Source organism: Physeter macrocephalus, chromosome 11 (genome assembly GCF_002837175.3).
Source record: "Physeter macrocephalus isolate SW-GA chromosome 11, ASM283717v5, whole genome shotgun sequence".
In the NCBI taxonomy this organism is placed as follows: domain Eukaryota; kingdom Metazoa; phylum Chordata; class Mammalia; order Artiodactyla; family Physeteridae; genus Physeter; species Physeter macrocephalus.
Genome location: NC_041224.1, coordinates 159,988,572 through 160,009,682, shown reverse-complemented (window position 1 = coordinate 160,009,682; position 21,111 = coordinate 159,988,572). Strand labels below are relative to the sequence as shown.

Here is a 21,111-nt window from a genome sequence, read left to right as displayed (position 1 = left end):
AAGAGAGGTGGTGTGGCATCCTTTGCTCTCAGTGGGAACAGGCTACATTATTACTCCTGGAATGGCATGAACTGGCATGTATGTTAATACATTTTGTCATGCTCTGTGTTCATGTACTCAGCGTATGAGTGTGGTGATATATAAGGGATTTTTTAAAAAGCTACTATAAAACCATTTATAAAGTATGACCTACTTTATTTTAAAACTTAATATCATCTGGTGGTTTCCTATGAGCTGTGGAATGAAACAAAGTAGAGGAAAAGTTGTTCCAAAAATGATGACTGATTTTGATTATGTTCCCTTGTTTCTTTTGGTCTATTGCATTGGGTCAAGGATTTAGGGAGAATGAGGATGTTGAGTCAAATTTTTGGAAAAGAGAGGGTGAGTTCAATTTGTTCTCTCTGAGGGCTTTTTGTCCTGAAGGAATTCACCATGTCTAACTTTACAGAGTGTTCTTCTCATCTATTCCACTACCCTCCATCCAACCCTGGTGTCTCTAGAGGTTAATAAACTAGTCTCAAAACTAACACTCAGAGATCCTCAGAGCACCTATAGAGGTTTGACCAGGTGGGTTGGGGACTGGCCATCAGTTTAGATCTAGATCAGGTCAATAGCAAATGAAAGCTGTTGTCTCCTAACAGCTGTTCAGTGACCACTGTGAAATGAGGTGCTGGCATCCATCCAGTTTCTGGACAGCTGTCTTCCTCACAAAAAGCATTGCCACAATTGGCATTAATTGGCTCTCTGGCTGGCAGCCTCTGCAGGCAATTCATCGAATCTTCTCCGTTTTTCTACATTCCTCTTTCTCCTCTCCACCCTTCTCATCTCCCTTCTCTCCATTTCTGCTTTCCCCTCCTCCTGTGTTTTCCCTTTTCTTTTCCTTCTCTGTTTTGCCAGTAGGTGGCCTGGAAGAAAAAAGAGCAGCAGCAGTTCCTGAGGGAAGAATGCATTAACACCTCAGACTGTGCTCTCTGCCAGGGCTTGCAAAGGGACCTAAGACACGGCTGGACCGTTGGGATAGAATTCTCATACCTCCCAGAGCGTCCGCCTTCTCGACCCCAGCCCTACGTTGCTTTGCTCAAGGTGTGTCAGTTTACTCTGGGGTTGTCTGTTTTATCCATTGAGCTTCTCCTTTCATCACAGGGCAGGGAACATGGCTGTGTTTGTAAAATGGATGGGCCCACAGGGGGTTTTGAGGGATTCAGTAGTTGTGGTGTAAACCCTTCATTATAACTCACTCTCAGCACAGTCAGGAGTCACTAGAGATGGAAGGTTGTACAGTTTGTGATTTCCTTCTCTGGTAAGAGGCGCACTATTATTTGGGGGTGGGCAGCGGGTTATATGTATGGCAGTCATATTCCCAAACCCAGAATCAATGCACCTGTCCTGACCAGACATTATTGGATTTATAATATATTTATTAGACAAGTTTTTATTAAGGTAAAATTTAATCTCCATGTAAAAATTATATTTAGCAAGTCACTGGAATTGGAAGGAATAAAATTTTACAAAACTAAGACCACTTGAAAATCCACAGCATGAATTCCATAGTGTTCTTGAATGCCCTTTGCTGCCTTCAGATAACAATAAGGAAAGAGTAGTGGCAGCTTCCATCCTTGAAATCTCCAGGTGTGCTTTCAGGCTATCCAACTTCATTTTCTTAATCTCAATTTAAGAGTCAAAAAGTGGACCAAAGGAAGCCTTATCACTCATATGCTTATTTTTCCAAACAGAAGGACGCTATGGTAGGACGTGCTGCTCTCAAACTATGAAAAGGGAAAAAAATTAAACAATTTTACAGTGTTATTAAAAAGCCTAAAGCATTTTTCTCTAGGCTACCTCTCTGGAATTTAAAGCCTGTGTACAGCATTGTATGGGGAAATTCAACCAACATACCACACATTGGTTTGCATTTAACTCATTACAGTGTTGATTGCTAAGAACACTTACATGACCAAGAAGATATCCAAGCCTTTCAAATGGAATCAGGAGCTTGAATTGGGGCAATATTAAACAAATGTGAAATCCCAGATATCCTTTGGGCAAGGGTTTTCATTCTCAGAGTTACAACCAGGACCAATAAAATAGTCATATAGGACAAGCATTGAGGTTTAGAGTTGGGGGAAAATATCCCAACACCAGCTCGGACTTTACAACCTTGATGATCTACTTTCTCTCATTTACATGATGGGACAAATCATACTCTATCACCTATGGGTTGTTTTTGTTACTTAATTGGTATAAAATTACTTGAAGGTCAAAGTGCTAAATATTATTAATAATTAGAACAAGTAGTTGTGAACCATGTATAAAAAGAGAAATAGCTTTGGAGAAATGTAATTTCTAGATTGGACAGACTGTCTAACAAGTAAAAGAAAGGCTCTCGGTTTTGTGATTTATTTATTCATTCATTTAAAGAAAATGATAGAAGAAATCTGAGAAATGTCACAATCAGATTGGCTATCTGCCAATTTGTTCTTCTATTTAAAAAAAAAAAACACCTCTCAAACACTTCTGACTTTGTAAAAAGAAAACAATTTTGATTTATAACCATTTGTAGTCTGCACGTGCCTTGAACTTTGCATTTAAAAAGAAAGCATTTTTTCTGATTCTCTACCAATCCTCCTCCTTGTCTTGCCATTTCCAAACATACGCCTCTTATTGAAAGCAAATGACAAGTGAGGGAGAGCTGGTTTATAGCTGCCAAGAAATCTCTACCTTAAAGGAGAACTGGTTTAATTCAAACAGGGCAAAATGAATGTCTGAGAAGGGGTGAGATTTTAAGGCTTGGGTGGTGAGTGGAAGTGTCATTTCCTGAGTCCACACCTTCTTCTGTCGTTGTTGGCTGGCACTCTGTCTGGCACCATAGCTTTCTCATCTATACCAGTTAAAATACCATGTTGCCACCTCCCTTTTTTGTCCCTTTTTTTTTTTTCCAGAAGGAGAAGATTGAGAGAATGAATGGAGTAAATATATATTATGTATACAAATAATATCCTTTGCTAACAATGTATGCTAGTCATAGGAAAAATATTTTTCTATGTGGTTTATGTTCATTTTTCTAGGCTTTGAAGTCTTCTCTAAAAATTTAGTCCATGGGATGCAAATCCAAAACTTGTCATGGGCTACACTGACGATAAAAATGAAGGAATCAGGTTTTTAGGACAATAGGGAATGGTGAGGGTTGTGTCAATGGGGAGGGCCACACCCAAGTCCACCAGGATGCACACAGTTCTGGGGTACCCCAGTCATGGTCACAACATATGGTATGTGAATAGTACCCCTAGTGTGGAGCAATGCATGCCTGGCCCATTTGTCCATTCAGGACACCTTCCTCGCACTTACTACGTGCCAGGCATGGTTCTAACCGCTGAGAGATAGCAACAAACAAAGCAGACAGGAAACTCTGGTCTCTCGGAACCGAAAGGCACTCTCATTCAATTATTTTATTAAAGGCAAAAAGCACTGTGCCAAGCAAATAAAATGCATATGCATGCAGAATTTGGCCCATGGGCCCACCAATTAATGACCCCTACTCTAGGCTTTTAAATTAGTTCTCTGATCTTGCAGGTTTTAACCACAGGGACAAAACACAGAAATCTACTGACCATATATTTGCACCGGCTGCTTACCTCATGCTTAATGAGAGCTCCGTGAACATGAAGAAGTCAGCTAATTAATTTTCAGTTTACATTCTATATCTCCACCCCAATGTCTGTACTTGCCACTCCTTCTTCCAAGAAAACATAATTCCTAGAGGTGATCTGTTAGGTAAGTGAGGAAGGAAAAGTAGAACGAGATGGGGGTCATGGCATTCTGCCAAAGCATTGTCTGCCTAAGTACCTGTCAGTTTTGGAGACTAATGGGAGAGGCAAGCCACTGAGCAATGGTCAGTGTGACTCTTGAGCCAATTCAAAGTCTGCTCTTAACCACCTACAAATTTAATTAATTTTTTTTTTTTTCAAGCAGAAAGAAGGTTCCTTCAAGTGTCAGGTCTCTTAGGGGCTAGGTTAACAGAAGCAAGGCAACTGCAGAAATTAAAGAATTCTCTTATAAAGCATTTATTTCTTATCCTTATGCTTAATGCCACTTAATAAAAATTTTATTTAATCTGCATATAGGCAAAATGGAAATAAAAGAAGGTCTGGTCACCTAGCTACTTTCATGTCTAGAAGATTTTCTTTTTTTTTTTCTTTTTTTGCATTGGAAGCTTCAGTAAAACTAAAAAGAAAACTTGTACTAATTTTCAACAAGAAGCTTTAGAAAAGTGCTGTGGTGGTACTCAAAGAGTTTAAAAGTTTTCCACCTCACAATTCACTTTGGATTTTCTTAAATAAGATTATGACTCAAAAATATTTAAAGAACTTAGGTCACAAATCTGACGGGAGACAGTCATAGTATATAGGCGTAAAGATGGAAGGTAAGCATTCACATCTTCCAAGAAATAGAACAGAGACCATCTATGATTAATCTTCCTCTTTTCTACTTGCCTTGCAGGATCCTTTCTTTCCCAAACCCCTTATAAATAAACAATAACAATAATAATAATCAGAGGAGAGGGAGTTTCCCTATCTATCTACACATTGTATTAAGTAACTTTCCCCAAAGTTTGGGAGCATTTCCTGAAAACCCTCAGAGGTATTAATATTTTTCCCTCTCTCTCTCTTTAAATCACAAAGCAAAATTCCACTGTCCCTCTTGACCCCCACCCCACCTCCTAAAAAAAAAAAAAAAAAGTTGCCGAGTTTTGCTTTTCTATTCACTGCAGTCCTGGCCAAAGTAAAGCCCTCTTTCTCAATGACGTCAAGATCTTTACCAAGATTAGGCTTTCATTTCTCTATTGCAGCAATTAGCCAGGGAATGTATAAAAGGCTTCAGGGAGACTCACTGGGCTGCAGAGAGAGGCACTTTGCACCACAGACAGATAGCACGAAGGAAAAGCCAGAGGGAGTGAGGAAAAAGAGAGAAGTCAGTCGCTCCTGAGGAAGGGAGAGAGTGAGACAGGCTGGGAGAAGGAGAACAGAAAGTGTGTGTAAACGGAGTAAAGAAGGGAAAAAACTACCCTTAAAGCACATTTTAAAAACTCTGGCAATTCTAGAAAGAAACAGGCTACGTTTCTGAACATAGAGACAATGAAAAGCTAAAGAAAATTTTGCAATCTCTGCCACAGTCTCATAGGTGCTTGGAAATGAAAGTAGAACTGCCTGTCTTTAACCGACTCTGAGAGGGGTAACTGGATTAGGGACGGGTACGCCAGTTTTTTTTTTTTTTTAAACATCTTAAATCCTGAAAAAAAAAAAAAAAAAAAAAAAAAAAAAGCAGCAGCTCCGAATTGAATGAATTGATGGGCACACTCCAACTGCTGGGCTGGAGAGACTGGACTTGGTCTTGCCATTTCTGCTTCTTTGAAAAAGGAGACAACTTGGGCTTCCTTTTAATTTAGTTTTTCTCCCTCTCCCCCCACCCCCAACCTCCCCCCTCCCCTCCCCCACCCCCTCAATCACCACCCCCCTTTTAAATAAGAGGGTGAAGGGGAACCAGAGCGCACAAGGCAACTGACCCAGGAGGCAGAGAAGATGGGCATCCTCAGCGTAGACTTGCTGATCACACTGCAGATTCTGCCAGTTTTTTTCTCCAACTGCCTCTTCCTGGCGCTCTATGACTCGGTCGTTCTCCTCAAGCACGTGGTGCTATTGCTGAGCCGCTCCAAGTCCACTCGCGGGGAGTGGAGGCGCATGCTGACCTCAGAGGGGATGCGCTGCATCTGGAAGAGCTTCCTTCTCGATGCCTACAAACAGGTGAGCTGCGCCGAGAGGGGCTTCTCCGCAGGGCGGCTGGGGCTGGAATGTGGGGGGCCGGGGGCCAGCAGGAGCACCGGGGTGAGAACGGTGCAGCCCTATTCGGGGGCCTAGCGGTTACGCTCGAGGGCACTCCTCTGTCTACTCTCTACACCTGTCACTCACAGTAGATTTGGGGATGACAGGTATTAAGTCATAGTGACTCTGCGTGACCTGAGAAGGATCTTTCTAATAAGGGTTGTTAATGGCTTGCTGTGACTTTGGAGTGGAAGGTATTGGTGCCTGTAGAATAACTTTGAGAAAAGTCAGAAAGTGTTGGGGGAGGGCAGACCGCTGCATTTATTCTGCTCTTGTCATGAACTGGCATTTTTTGCTTGATGAAAGGCTATGTGAGGTGCATTAGGAAAGACAGTTCAATGGGTAGGCATTAAAAAGCAAGAAAAAAGAAAACACCACTCAAAACTCTCAGGGAGCTGGCAAGATTTAACAAAATAATAACAGCAGGTATCATTTAGCAGAGTGGCTGCTTCGTTTCTGGTAGGAGTGAGAGTTAATGAGAGCAAGGCTGTGCACCATCATCCTCTACCTTGATTTGGATTAGAACCTTCTGAAGCAGCTATTAGGCACTGAGTCTGGAGTCACTAGATATCTGTTTGAAGAAGAAAGATCTGAGAACTAGCTGTCAAAAATCCAGACTCTGTTAGAGAAACCACATTTGCTTTGTTTCTCAAAAGTTAAGTAAGTTGTGTTAGAAAGAGCAGATAAACCTATGGTTCACGGCAATCTCAAAGCTCTTATAACTCGTGCCTGGAACACGAGCAGTCGCCTCACTTACCTGCAGACGCTGCGTCCCAGGGGCTGCCCTTTCAAAACCAGAGTGATCTTTGTTTCTAAGTGAAGCATGCTGCTTGGAGATGGTGGAGCATCCTCAGCTCAGATCTTCTTAAGGGGCAAAGAGGAAAGGGCACTGGTCCTTTGTCAGTTTGCTCTCTCTCCCTATGCCCGTGTGACTCCTGGATGTCCCTGGGCTTAGGAAGAATTGACTCATCTGGCAAAAGCTAGTATCAAAGCAGACATTCTTGCTTTTCCCTAACAGTATTGAGAGACCTTGCCCGAGATGCCAGGAAGGGAGTTTGAAAGGAATATGGGAGCTAGTGAAGTGGTGTACTATAGGCAGGCAGTACCTCAGAAACAGAGCCGGAAAACTCAGAATAAAAGGGGGAAGGAGAATGAGTCCTCCATAAATAAACTCTAGAAAAATAAGTCTAGAGAAGGAACTTATGCTTACCAGGGGGGGTAGGGTGGGGCGGGAAGTGTTATATTGGGAGTTTGGGATTGACATGTACACACTGCTATATTTAAAACAGATAACCAACAAGGACCTACTGGACAGCACAGGGAACTCTGCTCAACACTCTGTAATAACCTAAATGGGAAAATAATTTGGAAAAGAATAGATACACGTATTTGTATAACTGAATCATTTTGCTGTACACCTGAAACTAGCACAACATTGTTAATCAACTATACTCCAATATAAAATAAAAATTTTAAAAAAAATCTATGCACCAGGAATGGAAAAGAAGTAATTTCTAGTAGCAAGGAATCCAGAGTAGGATCCTTCCATTGAAAATCAAATAAGTGTTCAAGAAGAAAATACTCATGGTGGATTAGGGAAGTTTTCCTACTGTACATGTCTTTGTTATTGAGAGCAGCCTGCAGAAGGTTTGCATTTGTTGTCCTAAAGACAGGAAAATAGTAAGAGCTCTTCTTAGTAAGGGAAAATTTCTTTATAATAGTTCGAAACGATGCTCAAAGTTCTAACGGTAAAAACTCACTTTATATTATGTACATGGGGTGAATGGGAGATGTGGGAAGGAAATATCGAGATGATCATTTCATTTCCACAAATGTATATGCTGAATGTGAAATGTTCACATTTTGTTCTGGGGGTAGAGAATTTGGAGGAGGGTGGGGTGTGCACACACACAAGTATGTCAGGCATGTTATGAATTAGGAAGTTCCCTCATCTATACCTGTATTTCATAGGTGTTAGGAGATAACATGGCAATGTCAGTTATTTGGTCTCAGCATATTAAACTCTTCCTTTTTTCAAAGACAAGTGACTTCTGCCTATAAAAGAAAAGTCACTGCTTTGGAGAATTTTACATGTATGCATGTATATTCTCACATAAAATATGGGGGTTGTGATGTTACCCACAAATATTAAGTGAGATCGTTTCTCCTATCAAGCAGCTTATTGAAATAAAAAGGGAAAAGGAAACAAATGCCTCTAATAAACTTGATCATTTGTTTATTTTTTTCACCAATGTATAGTGTTTCATTGTGTTGCAATATTTTGTTATCCCTACTCTAAGAGACTGAGAAGGATGAGTGATTTGTTTTCCTTTTTGCACATGGTTTGTGTATTCTTCTCCTGTATTGTTTCTGTCTACTGATTTGGTTAGTGACCAAGTTCATGACTGACATTATTATGTTTGCTTTTATGACTTATACAGTAGCTGCCAGGAGACGAAGCAACACAAGAGCCCATATGTACAGAGATAAGGCTGGACTGGGTGCGTGATGGAAGCACCGGTGAACACAGCTTGCACTGAGTTTAGATCTCCTTCTGTCTCCAAGTGTAGCAAGGGCGGTGGCGGCTGTGGAGGCACTTGAGGGTCACTCAGAATCTCTGAAACAGATTGAATCACTTCCCCAAATGCTACTGTCACCTGGGCCACTGCCTTTGGGCGTAGCCCTGTCTAGAGACACACTGGAGGAGTCTCTGTTTGAGACGGCATCACGGTGTTTCACAATCCTGACTTGCGTTATTTCGAGGCTGCCGGCCCCAGAAGCAGAGTTGTCCAGGGTGAGGAGTGTGCACATGCCATACGATGAGGCAGGTCATTTCTCATTCTCCCGGCTGTGGAATGGCAGACACTTGGGAAGTTATTTAGATAAAGTGCAGTAAAAGTGCTGTGCCTGTGCCTGGCTCCCACAAGAGGCAACAAGGAAATGAAAACAAATTAGAACAAAATAAAACAAAAAACCCTTCTTCATTACACTGTTGACTGGGATTTGAAATTAACTTTATAGGGACGCCTTGAAAGACAATTTGGGTTTGGGTAAAGGGAGGTCCATGCATGATTTGGATGAGAAGGGAAATCTACTGAGTCTTGTGAGAGACTGAGGTGTATAACAGATGTTTATTATTTAAGTTTTCCCTAGTCGGTGTCATCGCATCTGACACTGCACCCTTGTGCTGGTGCCCAAAGACCCAAAAATACAACCAGTAAACAAACTACCCTGTCTGGGAGCCTGGCTCCCACCTAAATGAAGTGTAAAAGTAAGCACACAGTATAGATGCTGACAAGCAGTTTAGCTTCTACACGGTCAATATTGCTGTGGCACAGAAAACATATTCATTTGAACATATAATTTTGGTTTTGAAAGGGTCTCTTTAACATTCTCCTCCTCCTCTTCCTTCACCTCAGCCTTTTGACACTCGTTTCTACAATGGAAAATGGCTCTTTTAAGAAAGAAACATTCCCAAAAGAACACAAAGAAGGCTACAGCCAGAGCTTGTCCATCACTTGGATAAAACACTGGGAAATGATAAAGCTTACAGCTGTATTTTTCAAGTTACAAATCAACAAGAGAATAGCTAACAGGGAATTGAACTCAGAGGAAAGAGTAGGTAGCTTATCCTTCAACACTGATTTATTTGGCCAATTTGAATATAAATGGTTAAAATGCTGCTTAATAATTGTTTGGCCACATTTGTAAGGACGTTGATGTAGGCTGGTCATTATGTCAAAGAATTTGAAATTTCCTGACAGTTAATAAAGCCATTCCAGGGCTTTGGACAGCAAAAAGGATGTGTAAAAATAATTCTGCCACATACCTACCCCCATTTTTATCATCTGCTTTGCTTTCTATCATGAGATTAGGTGATATTTTGTCCAGAAGCCTTTCTCAGGCTGTGGAAAAGAAAAAAAAACAAGGTTAGTAGTATATGCTCTATTTCCAGCTTCTACTTGATGAATGGTTCTTTCTTTTTTTTCCCCTTGCCCTGCATTTCACAGTCCACATGCTAAAGCAGCATTATCCTTTTCCCCATGCGCTGAAAACTGTCAGCAAAAGGAATCCCATCATCAAGGGAATCAAATATATGCCATATATTTACATTCTTGTTCATATTTATAAATATGGCTATCACAACATTTGAGCTTGGCCCAGAGATGTCTTCTGCTGTAAAAATACAAACCCTTTATTCTCCGCCCTTGTTGGTGTTGTGTTGATGTTGATTATAAAAACATAAGAAAGGACAACTGTAATAGTGCAGATGAGAGAGAGAAAAGTCAGTGATGACGATATTACATTTTACGTATGTCCTTTCTGATCCTTGCAAAATAAAGAGACCCTTTGGGAACATCGGAACTTCAAGACCAATTAGTGGAAATGATGCTTGTGTTTGGGCATTAAATACTGGGCAGGGTTCTCTTTAGAGCGGCTAATGCTGGCAGGGAAAGAGGTACCGACCTAATTACTCTTCCGCAAGAGTAAAAAATGCCTTTTGAATGCCTCTTTGGCAAATATGTCTCATTAAGGACAAAAACCAAACACAAACCCTCTAAGAAGGAGAAATTAAGATGATAGGTAACTTGTGGCCAGGAGACTTTCTGTGCCACTGTGGGAAATTAAAACAAAGTTTGGGAGTACCAGGGGATAACCTGTTTTTGTCGAGCTTCTTTCCTGCAGCCTAAATGTTATTATGGGACCAACTTTATTTTCTTCCTCATTCTGGCTTTTTGTCAAGGAATGATTTGCTCCTGAGGAAAGCAAAGATCTTCCATCATTGAAGGCAATGGTGATTCTCCCATTCCATCTCAGCAGGGTGAAAAGCCGAGCAAACCAAGAAACTCTCCATTGGTAACTTTGGTCACAATACGTATTTAATTTTCATGGTGACCAAATAGGAAGACGAGAAATGAACAATAATGTCCTTCTAAAAGATTTTATTTTTCAGTTTAAGAAAGACTTTCATTTTTTTAATTGTTAAAGGTTTTTTTCTTTATTGTTGCTAAATTGTCCTCTATCAGCAGTTTTTAGCAAAGATGGACAAATTTTATGATTAGTCTATGACACTTATAAAAGCAGACTACTGGTCTACTCACATCTGGACTTCCAAAAAATGGGTGTGTGTTTTTCCTTGTAGTTTTATTAATAGCACTGTTCTTACCTGTGCATTATCTCTTACCTAGTCACGCTCATTAAAAGGATAATTCTGTTTATGACATTCTAATCTGCAGTCAAGTCCTACGGCTGCTCAACAAAATGAAGAGGATTGGTTACTTTCATTTTACACACTGACCAGCTGAGATAATCAAGAACAGATCAACAGCATTAGGTGTTGATCGTGGCGTTACTCTCCAGTGGGATCCAGGATCCACTCTTCTAAATAATCTGCCTCAGTTAGCTCATCCATCACCCAAATGTGATTGTGTTCAGTGTAGATTAAGGTTATTATTAAGCATAAAATTCTTCACTGACCTCTACCTAGGATTATAACAACAATTAATAATAACAATAATTTATGTAATAAAAAATTTTAAAGTGTATGTATAAATTTTCTCCCAGCTTAACAAAATACCAACACCTCCCGCCACCCCCCCCCCCCGCAAATACCAAAGAGCATTATGTATTTGGTAACTTTCCTCACTTTTGATTTTAAAGTTAAGATGTCAAAGAGCATTATGTATTTGGTAACTTTCCTCACTTTTGATTTTAAAGTTAAGATGTTGTACTTGTTCTAAGTTTTCTAAGTTGAACTAGTCTGTTTGTAGTTTGAAAAGAATGATGTGGCTGAATGATACATTGTCACTAAGAAGAAGGAGAAGGTGCTTTACCTTTCCAAGAAAATTAATTACAGGTAACAAGAGTGTCACCTGTGACTGAAGTCAGAGTAGATTACTCAGTTGAATAATCAGGAATAATGCAAGGATCAACAGTTCAGCTAGGGTGAGAGTCAGGGGCCACAGAGGCCCATTTAACGAGGCTGCACAGTTGTTCAGAGTTCTTAAAAATGACTCAGAAATGCAGGTGGATGTTTTTACCTACCAAGAACCTCCCAGTCTGTAGTCCAGAGATGATTATTCTCCTGTGTATGGGTTGCTCACTTAATGAGAAGTTGCTACAACAGCTAATGGATTCAGACTGATCTGAATGCATTCAGATCTTTATATCACAGTGTGTTGCGAAACACAGCACAACGATATTGTTAAAAGCAGCCGTCCTAGAATCATTATTGCTATTTTACGTGGGAAAGATCTAACGAGAAGGTGATGGTAACGCTACCTATTACCTAAATCTACAAAGAAGTACAAAAAGAACCCATAGATTTAAAAGTTTATAATACCTTTAAAATGTATATATCTTTAAATTTTAAGTATATTTTAAAACCTCAGAGGCAAGTGTAGCTCATATAAAACAGTCCAGCTAAAAGTGGCTTATTCGGTTTCTTCACCTAGTGTCACTTGCAAATTAACCAAGAAAATACAAATAAAATAACTTTCTTCCTGATAGTGACTGAAAACAAATGTACTTATTTAAACCACACCAACAGCTTCCTTTTCTAAGAAAGAAATTTGTTATTCTAAGATTTCTTTTAGAAAACTAACAGTACTTGTTTCAAACCTGCCCTGCTAGGATTTTTCACAAGGGAGAGAAAGGGCTTCTTTACTTCTTCCTCTGCAGTTAAAATGAGTTATGCATTAACATCAGATAGAAGCTTCTGAATAAAAGCCCTTGAGTGCTTTTTTTTTTTTTTATCAGTTTGGATTGTTGAGTTTTTAACAATTCACTTCTAAGTGACTTCAATTAACAGCAATGTTATATGTGGTGGTATTTATATGAGGGGAAAAGTCAATCCAGTTGGAAGTGTTTTATAACATTAAGGATAGTGTGTATAAAAATCAACTATACTGTTGTAAGTTGTCTCCAGTGTTACTGGCTTTGATTAAACCATTCTAGGGGAAGATCCAGTTGTATTAATTCAAACTGAAGTAATTGGCTCTTTTATGTTGCCTGCTTTTTATTATCAGTTTACAAATTCAAAGACCAGCAAACTCTCTTTCAGTCTGTGTTCAACAATTTAAACTACGTGCAAAGAGGGTACCTGGAACAATTTTCCTCTATACCTCTTCTGCCTGAATATTTTATAATTCAGGGGAACTTGATAATAAAATGTGTGGTAGAAAAGTAAATGGTTTGTGACTTCTCAGATTAAAAAAGTGAAACAAACAAAAAACACGTGTAATGTGAGAAATTAAAAGTAGAATTCTGCAAAAAGTAAAATTTTATGTTTTTGTTCACTCATTTGTTTGTTTAATGGAAATGATGAGGTTCTAGTCAAAAGAACCCCAAAGTATGCAGAAGGCATAGAAGTCTTTGGGAAGGATGTCACACTGAGGAGAGCTCAAATCACTTCTAACAATATATATTTTTTGGAACATAGAATTGGTCAGGAAAATAGTATTCTGTTTCACATTTCTGGGCGGCATCTATAATGGCAAACTACACACCCACCATGATTTATAGTGTACAAAGCTCTTTTCCTATGTCATCCTCCTATAACCGTATGAGGAAGATAGGTGTTATTATCACCATTTTACAGATGGGAAAGCTGAAGTACTGAAGAGATTAAATGGGAGTAGCTCTTCTTATAAATGGTGGACCCCCGGTTTTCTCGTTCTGGGCAGGAATGGAGCCCACTGATACCCTTGTCCATTGGTTGAGCTTAAATGACTTAGCATCAGGCAAGAAAATAAAGATCTTTTCTGAGTACTTTAGAATTCAGAAGTGGGAACACAGAAAGAGGTACCATGTCCCACAATCCTGATAATTTATTTTAAAGTGGACCATTCACTTTTTACTTTTAAAATAAAGGCAATTAATCATTTTTTGTATAGTGTGTGCTAAGCACTGACACAAAATAAGGATAGTAAAGAATACCAGTCTCAACGTAATTATGAAGAGAGTTAACTGCAGCACCTTCAATCATGAAAATAATTACCTTTAGTGACTATACAGAATGAAAAAGACTTTTATTCTCTTTAGGGCCATTCATTATATTACCTGCCACAGTGGCTCTTTACTCAAATCAATATATGTTTACCATATCCTCTGAAGGAAATACCACATTTTATTAGAGCCAGTTGTTTCTATACAGCGTGAATTAAAGTGACAACGTGTTCAATGGGGTATTCTCTCCCTCTTTCTTTTTTTCACCACCAGGTGAAACTGGGTGAAGATGCTCCCAACTCCAGTGTGGTGCATGTCTCCAATCCTGAAGGAGATGACAGCAGTGGAAATGGTGCCCATGAGAAAACAGTTGATGGAGCTGAGTGCCACCTTCTTGACTTTGCCAGCCCTGAGCGCCCACTGGTGGTCAACTTCGGCTCAGCCACTTGACCTCCTTTTACTAACCAGCTGCCAGCCTTCAGCAAACTGGTGGAAGAGTTCTCATCAGTGGCTGACTTCCTGTTGGTCTACATTGATGAGGCTCATCCTTCAGATGGTTGGGCGGTGCCTGGGGATTCTTCTTTGTCTTTTGAGGTGAAGAAGCACCGGAACCAGGAAGACCGATGCGCAGCAGCCCACCAGCTAATGGAGCGTTTCTCCTTGCCGCCCCAGTGCCAAGTTGTGGCTGACCGCATGGACAATAATGCCAATGTCGCTTATGGGGTAGCCTTTGAGCGTGTGTGTATTGTGCAGAGACAGAAAATTGCTTATCTGGGAGGAAAGGGCCCCTTCTACTACAACCTTCAAGAAGTCCGGCGTTGGCTGGAGAAGAACTTCAGCAAGAGATGAAAGCTAGATTAGCTGGTTAAAGGTATGACTGTAATAGAGATTTTTTTTTTAAATTATGTAAAGACAAGGAAACTAGGAACTGAATCCACTATTTCAACTGAGTCCCATTGTCTCACTGAAAGACAGGAATTTACGTGTCAGAAGAACATAAACCTCTAACATCTCGATACTACTTTCACCACTTAAATGGCTTTTGGCTAAATAGTAGCCCCGTTACTTCTCTTCCTGGTGAGAAGCCCTGAATGAAAAGATCCCAAGATGGAGAGGAAGAAACCTTGTTTCAGCGTGTGTTCCTTTCTGCCCTGAAAAAGAAGTGATACCTCTGATGCATGCCTTGGGACCTGAAGAAAAGACTTACCTGAATAACTCTACCATCCTCGTTAGTATACGGGGTATTGCTTAGGCTTTCTTCAGCATGGATAGAGCCCAACTGGATAATTCCCAAATGTTTACTTATAATGAATCTTCAAGCCCAGGCCATGTGGTTAAGACCTTGGTGTTTAACATGTTAGAGTAGTCTCTGATCTTCTAGTTTCTAGCCATGTGGTGCTCTATGCCAGTCTAAATATCCCAGAACTCGCAGCTATATTTGCAGATACCAAGAATGGTCCCTACCTGGAGGGTTAGAATGATCATCTGATATCTGATGGTTACTTTCTAGGCAGGTGGGGAAAAAGCGCTAGAAGAAAATCAAATTGACAAGCTAGGAAAAGGAGGCAGCAGAAAGATTAGGAGGCTTCCTAGTGCTTCACCTTGCAACTGTAGAGAGTGGGACTAATTTGTTAGTCACAGAAACATGGAAACATACTCAAAGCTAGAAAAAGAAGAAACTCCACTAAAATAGCATCAAGAATATACGTATGAAATCAATGTATTTATATATACTCCTAGATTGAGGAGGAGAGATTGAGAGGGAAGAGATGCTTTAATATTTGTATTACTTTTTGAAACATGTTTGTGGTGTGTACATTCTCAGTACGTGAATTATACCACATGACGCTGATGAAAGGTAAAACCAGTGGGTCCAGTGGTGCTGGTCTACCCTTCTCCATCCCTACGATTTTGCTCTGGTCCCACTCCTTCTTGGTCTCGGTCTCTAGGGCAGTGTTCTCTGAATGCTGAGCTCAGCAGTATATATTTTATATATACACATTCTCAGCTGCTGTGGGATGTAGGTTCCCTGGCCATTCAGCTGCAGCACTGTTTGTCTCCCAAAGTAGGTGAACTATAATGAATGACAGGTGAAAACAAACAAGGTTTCTTCAGGAGCAAAACAGAAGAAGAGAAGGTTTGAGACAATTCCCATCAATGATTTTGGAGGCTTTGCTATAAGGCAATCCTCAGTACCATGGAATTTGGTAAGATGGAATTCCCATTAATATTTGAATTTGGACTTGGGTTTTCCTTTGTTCCTCTTAGCTGAGGTATAGTAATCTAAGGCCTCTATAGTACATTTTTATAATGCTATTTTAATATATACCATATTTCTCTTTAAAATGAAGATACTGTAGTTTTACTCATAACTAATATAAGTAATAACTAATCTCCTAACCTCCAAAAGAATAGAACAACCAATTTTGTATCTTAATTTTTTTATTGTAAATTTGAGGATGTTATCAAATCACAGTATATGGCTATATTTATATGTACAATCAAAGGTTGCTATGACCATTCCATTAATTGAATCATAAAATAAAACTAATAGAAAAAGATATCTAAAATTGAAAATATCTTTCTGAACTAGTTGCCTGAAATGAGAAAAAAGTGGGAACTGAGTGTACAAGAACCAAAAGTCTCTTTTTTTTAAATGGAGCAACGTAATAGTCATATCACTACATAGTTTATTGTTTAGATATTAAAGCACCATTTTAACTGATTATTTTTAACTGCAACATTTAAGTTTCCCACTGTCCTAAATTCTACAAAATGCACCCACAAAGAAACAAATTTTGAAAATGTGACATTATCTAATGAATTTCTGGAAAATCACATTGAGAATAGATTATTTCTGAGTCTTCAATAGTTAAACTCTGTAACTCAAGGCTTATCGGTGGACCCCCCTGATTTTTATCTTCAAAATGGTGTTGAGATTTATGTGGTACCCAGGAGAGGAAAAATGAAGAATTGGTGGCAGCCCACTCACACTGTTGTCCTTAAAATTCCCCTTTGTTCTACATGTACAATAAGGGAACAGGATGTTAGAGATGCTGGTGGGGGGATGAGATTTGGCTAAGGCAGGCAGTGCTAGTTGTCTGGGGAAAAGGATGATGGGAAATCTACCCAGCTGTGATATATTTTTAAAGAAAGAGAAGGTTGTGTGTGTGCAATTCTTCTCCCTGAGGATAGGGCAATGGAGAAGTGAAGCAGCGGAAGTAAACATACAGAGGCATAGGCTGACTATCAGGGACAAAGATATGTTCAATGGAACATAGAAGAGTTACTGGAAGAAAGGCTTTAGGGGGCCAGAAGAGAAAGTAAATTGACAAAGCTCAGGAATCCTACAATATGTAGAATGGCTTGGTGTTATCAGAGTTAGGATAAGCCTATAATTATGTAACTTATTTATCTCATCATGAACTTTTATGATTTCCTGTGGTGTATCTTTTATGAACTTAACAAGAACTCATTATTTGAGATAGAGGAGAATCAATGTTTAGCTTTTATGTTCAGAGAAATTATTAGATTGTCAATACCCACCCTACCTATCCTATCTTTTATAAGGTATGTTCCTTTGAAAAATTGTAGTTCCTATTCTCACAAGGCAAAATTTATAAGTTATATATATATAAACTTATACATTATAAGCTTATGTATATATAAACATATATATATGATTTCTTCTTTTTAATACCTAAACATTTTCCCCCCACCCCATAGGCTATGTTTACATGGAGCTATCAGTTTAGTCTTTTAAACTGGATTATCTTGTCCCATTATAGAAATAGTTTCCAAGCAAGTTTAGGTATTATTATAGCATCTGGATTTACTCAGACATTTAGTGTTTGAAAGACTTATGTCTTGGAACTATTCAAAACTTACTTTATTTTATTGCTTAGAGAAAACGTTAGTGGAATCAAGGATGACTTTCTTGAATGGGCATGACTGAAATGTCTGCACTGTAGGGTAGAAGTGTTTGATACAGATATCAAAATGTAACTGACCTCTTTAGAAGCAGGTTAGTAATGCTGTTCCTGCTTTGTATAGCTAAAGTTACAGTCGTTTAACTCATATGACTTTCGATCTCTGGTCCTTTGTCTTCACCTTGTTGATAGAATGTACCCCTGATTTTTGGTAACATCAACTTTGAAATGGTCTGCTGATTTAGTTAAGTTCTCCTACCATTAACCAGGAAATGCTGATTCTGTGATCAAGGAGAGAAGAAAGGCCTGCTGTCTTTCATTTTGCCTGAGTGTATTTCACTTTTTGGGCTCTTGAATAAAAATTATGAAATATGGTGAGGTCATGCATGGGTGCTGCCTTGATGCATAAAATACCAGAGAGGTAGGTTAAAGGCAATGTCTACGCCTTTTGGAAAACTCCCAGCTGGATACAAGGTACCCTCAGCATGCACTGTGGGCTATGTCCGCAGCAAGAAGAATGCACTGATGTGCAGGACTTCCCGTTCTGTAAATCATAAGAGGATAAACATGGACATTTATTCTACCTAATTTCTTACCGATGGTTGGAAGATAAGCTTAATTAGAATCACATGGCCATTGCAAAATGGAAAATGTAGACACTAACTTCTGTCCCACTGAAGAATTAATAAAAACCTTTACCAGCATTTAGAGCTTTTCAGAATATACCCAATGTTATGTCTCTGAGCAGTGGAGATTAACAATAAGTTTTTTAATTCCGGGAGTTTTTAAAAAAAATGATACTGCCAAAAATCAGAGCTAAAATGTTTTTAGTTATATTACAACCTCCTCTGTACTTCTTCTGTTATCTTAAAAATAGAAGCTCAACCCAGTCTTCCTGTGTAAGTCCAGATGGGGCATAATTACCAACCTCTGCTTGGTGACCCACACTGTCTTGGTAGTGTCCTGAGGTCCCCTATGAAAGAAGGGGGACAGGGACTTGGAGATTCAGGAAGTTGCTAACTGGGAAGGACTAGGCCCTGAGGGCTTGGTCTACTGATCCCGGAAGATTTGAAAAGAAACTTCTCACCTTTGGAGGAGGGCTGATGAGTGTCATTGAGTGACTTTAGCAAAACATTGGGCCACTTCCTAATGCCTTATGTTCTGGATAGCACTAGAAGCAAGGTCTCAGACTTAAGATCCCGTTCTGTTCCAAGGTGAGTCTGAACCAATAGAAAGCAAACATGTACAGATCTCCAAACAATACTGCTCATGCAAGTTGGGGCTCTCTGCCCATCTTGGGCAGCTGCACTAGAACTCCAGGGAGTTCATTTAATATTTGCTGCAGAGACTTCGAAGACCCAGGAGATGTTTAATGAAGTCACTATTTTGGCACAAAACTCCCCTTTTCCCCCCAGAAAGCAAATAGGTGAACACATAAATGAAAGAAGCCCACAGAAGGGAGTGGCAAAGAAATAAAATTCTTTCAAGGCTTCTCCGGACCATGTCACTGGTCGATGCGGTTTTTGTGTGTGTTAAGATTGGAAGATGTGAAGACATACGTATCCAGTACTTTATAACCAAAGCAATGAAAAGATATTGGGTAGGGAACGTTGGCCAGTTTTGTTTAAATTTGCGTCACATTATCACCAGACTCTATCACCAGCCCAAGTAATCGGGCGCCCAAACAGGGAGATTAGGATGTGCAGAGGTTACTAGTGTGCAAATGATAACTACTGACGAAAGAGTCATCGACTCAGTTAGTGGTTGGATATAGTCACATTCGTTTGCCTCTGCCCGTCTTTGCCTCCCTAGCAAGGAGAATATTCGGGGCATGATGCTATGAGTACTGGGTAAATGTGGTGAGAATGTGTGTGTGTATATCTCTGCTTCTTAGCTGCAGAAACAGAAATGCTTTGGAGATTATCGGTAGAAATCAGTTATTATATTGGTGCTGAGTGGTACATGTGCTTTTAAATTTGTTCTTGTATTTTAATAAACTTTGAATAAAAAGAATAAAGTTACTCTTTGGTCCTGTTTGTTTATTTTTAACTTACTCTCTAGACCTTGCCCCTGGCTGGAACATGTTCATGGTTGACAAGGGAAAGGGAATCCATCATTCTAATATTTATTCCTTGGTATTTGTGGGCAAAATCACCAGCAATGCCAGGTTATTTTAATCTCATGCTGTGCGCCAGAGTCTTCAAGGAAATCAAGACAAGTTAAAAGAAAATCTTCAGATACTTTCCATATTCATGAACAAGTTGCACCCAGAATTAATGGAAAGGGGGCTGTTAAAGAGACTGTGAGCAAACTTTTACTTTGTTACATTTATACCCCAAGTTTTCTAAGTGCAATAAATAAACTTTCCAGGAAGTTGGTTAAAGCAGTACATATAACACACACTGTATGTATGTATGTATTGTGTGTGTGTGTGTATAATTTGTTACATGATTGGTAGTACAATAGTGTGTGATAAAAAAATCAACATCTGAAAACATTTATATTAAGCACTTTCCACTATACGAAGATATAAAGGATAAGAATGGTTTGTGAAGGCAGTGGCCTGTTAATGACAAGGAATATATTTGCAACATGGCTAAATACATACATTTGGTTCCCGACTTAACCAAAGTTTTAGTACCTGAGACTTTTGCTCATGATTTCCTACACATAATAATTTAATATTTGTAGTGTCGTGTAATATTCCAGAATTTTAATGGAAATTTAAAGAATCATTACTTTGACAAGTATTGACTGAGTTTCTATTCCTTGCAGGGTGCACCCTGTGCTAGGTGCAATGGAATGTACAAAAGCAGTAAAACTAAACTCACAAAGACGTGACTCCCTCAAGGCACCTGTCACGGATTCGTCAAAACTGCAAGTGACAAACTGATGTTAGTCTACAAAAAAAGTGAATATATTGGCTGATATAACCAAACCTTGCAAATAGTTGGGATGAAACTTGCCTCAGGGACAGCAAAATCCAGTGGCTTAGAAATCTTCAGTGCTTGCTAGTTCTTTTGTCTCCTCTTTTTTGGGAGTCAGCTTTTTCTTTCAGACCAGCTTCTCCTTATGCTGGGTAACCTGGCTGGGGGAAGCTCCTCACTTATTCTACCTATCAGGCGGCTCAGATAGAGTTTGAACCTATCCCGAGGGAAGGACTTGAGCTGGACCAGCTTGTGTTGCATGCTCACTCTGTTGTCAAGGGAGTTGTGTCTGTTACCAGAAGGACAGCAAGAAATGCTGAGAATATACAAGGTATCAGAAATTAATTCAATGGCTACTACTTTTAACTTCCCTAAAAATGAGGGGCACCTCAATAAGTGATCGGATATGTACAACATTAAAAACAAGTTAAG

The 21,111-nt window shown here is 39.4% G+C and overlaps 1 protein-coding gene across 7 annotated transcripts in view; it reads left to right on the top strand.

Annotated features, from left to right (window-relative positions):
• The window catches only part of DIO2 (iodothyronine deiodinase 2), a 122,202-nt gene extending 102,487 nt beyond the window's left edge, over nt 1-19,715 (top strand). For 3 of the 7 annotated variants that reach the window (XM_055088658.1, XM_028496244.2, XM_055088659.1), the window contains 2 exons: nt 5,524-5,798; nt 14,097-19,715. In XM_055088658.1, coding sequence (XP_054944633.1) covers nt 5,524-5,798; nt 14,097-14,684 — 863 coding nt within the window. In that variant the 3' untranslated portion in view covers nt 14,685-19,715. Of the gene's footprint in view, nt 1-897; nt 1,084-5,523; nt 5,799-14,096 lie in introns of all 7 variants that reach the window. The other 4 variants (XM_055088661.1, XM_007118520.4, XM_055088660.1 and 1 more) reach the window with 3 other exon arrangements.
• The last annotated feature ends 1,396 nt before the right edge of the window (nt 19,716-21,111 follow it).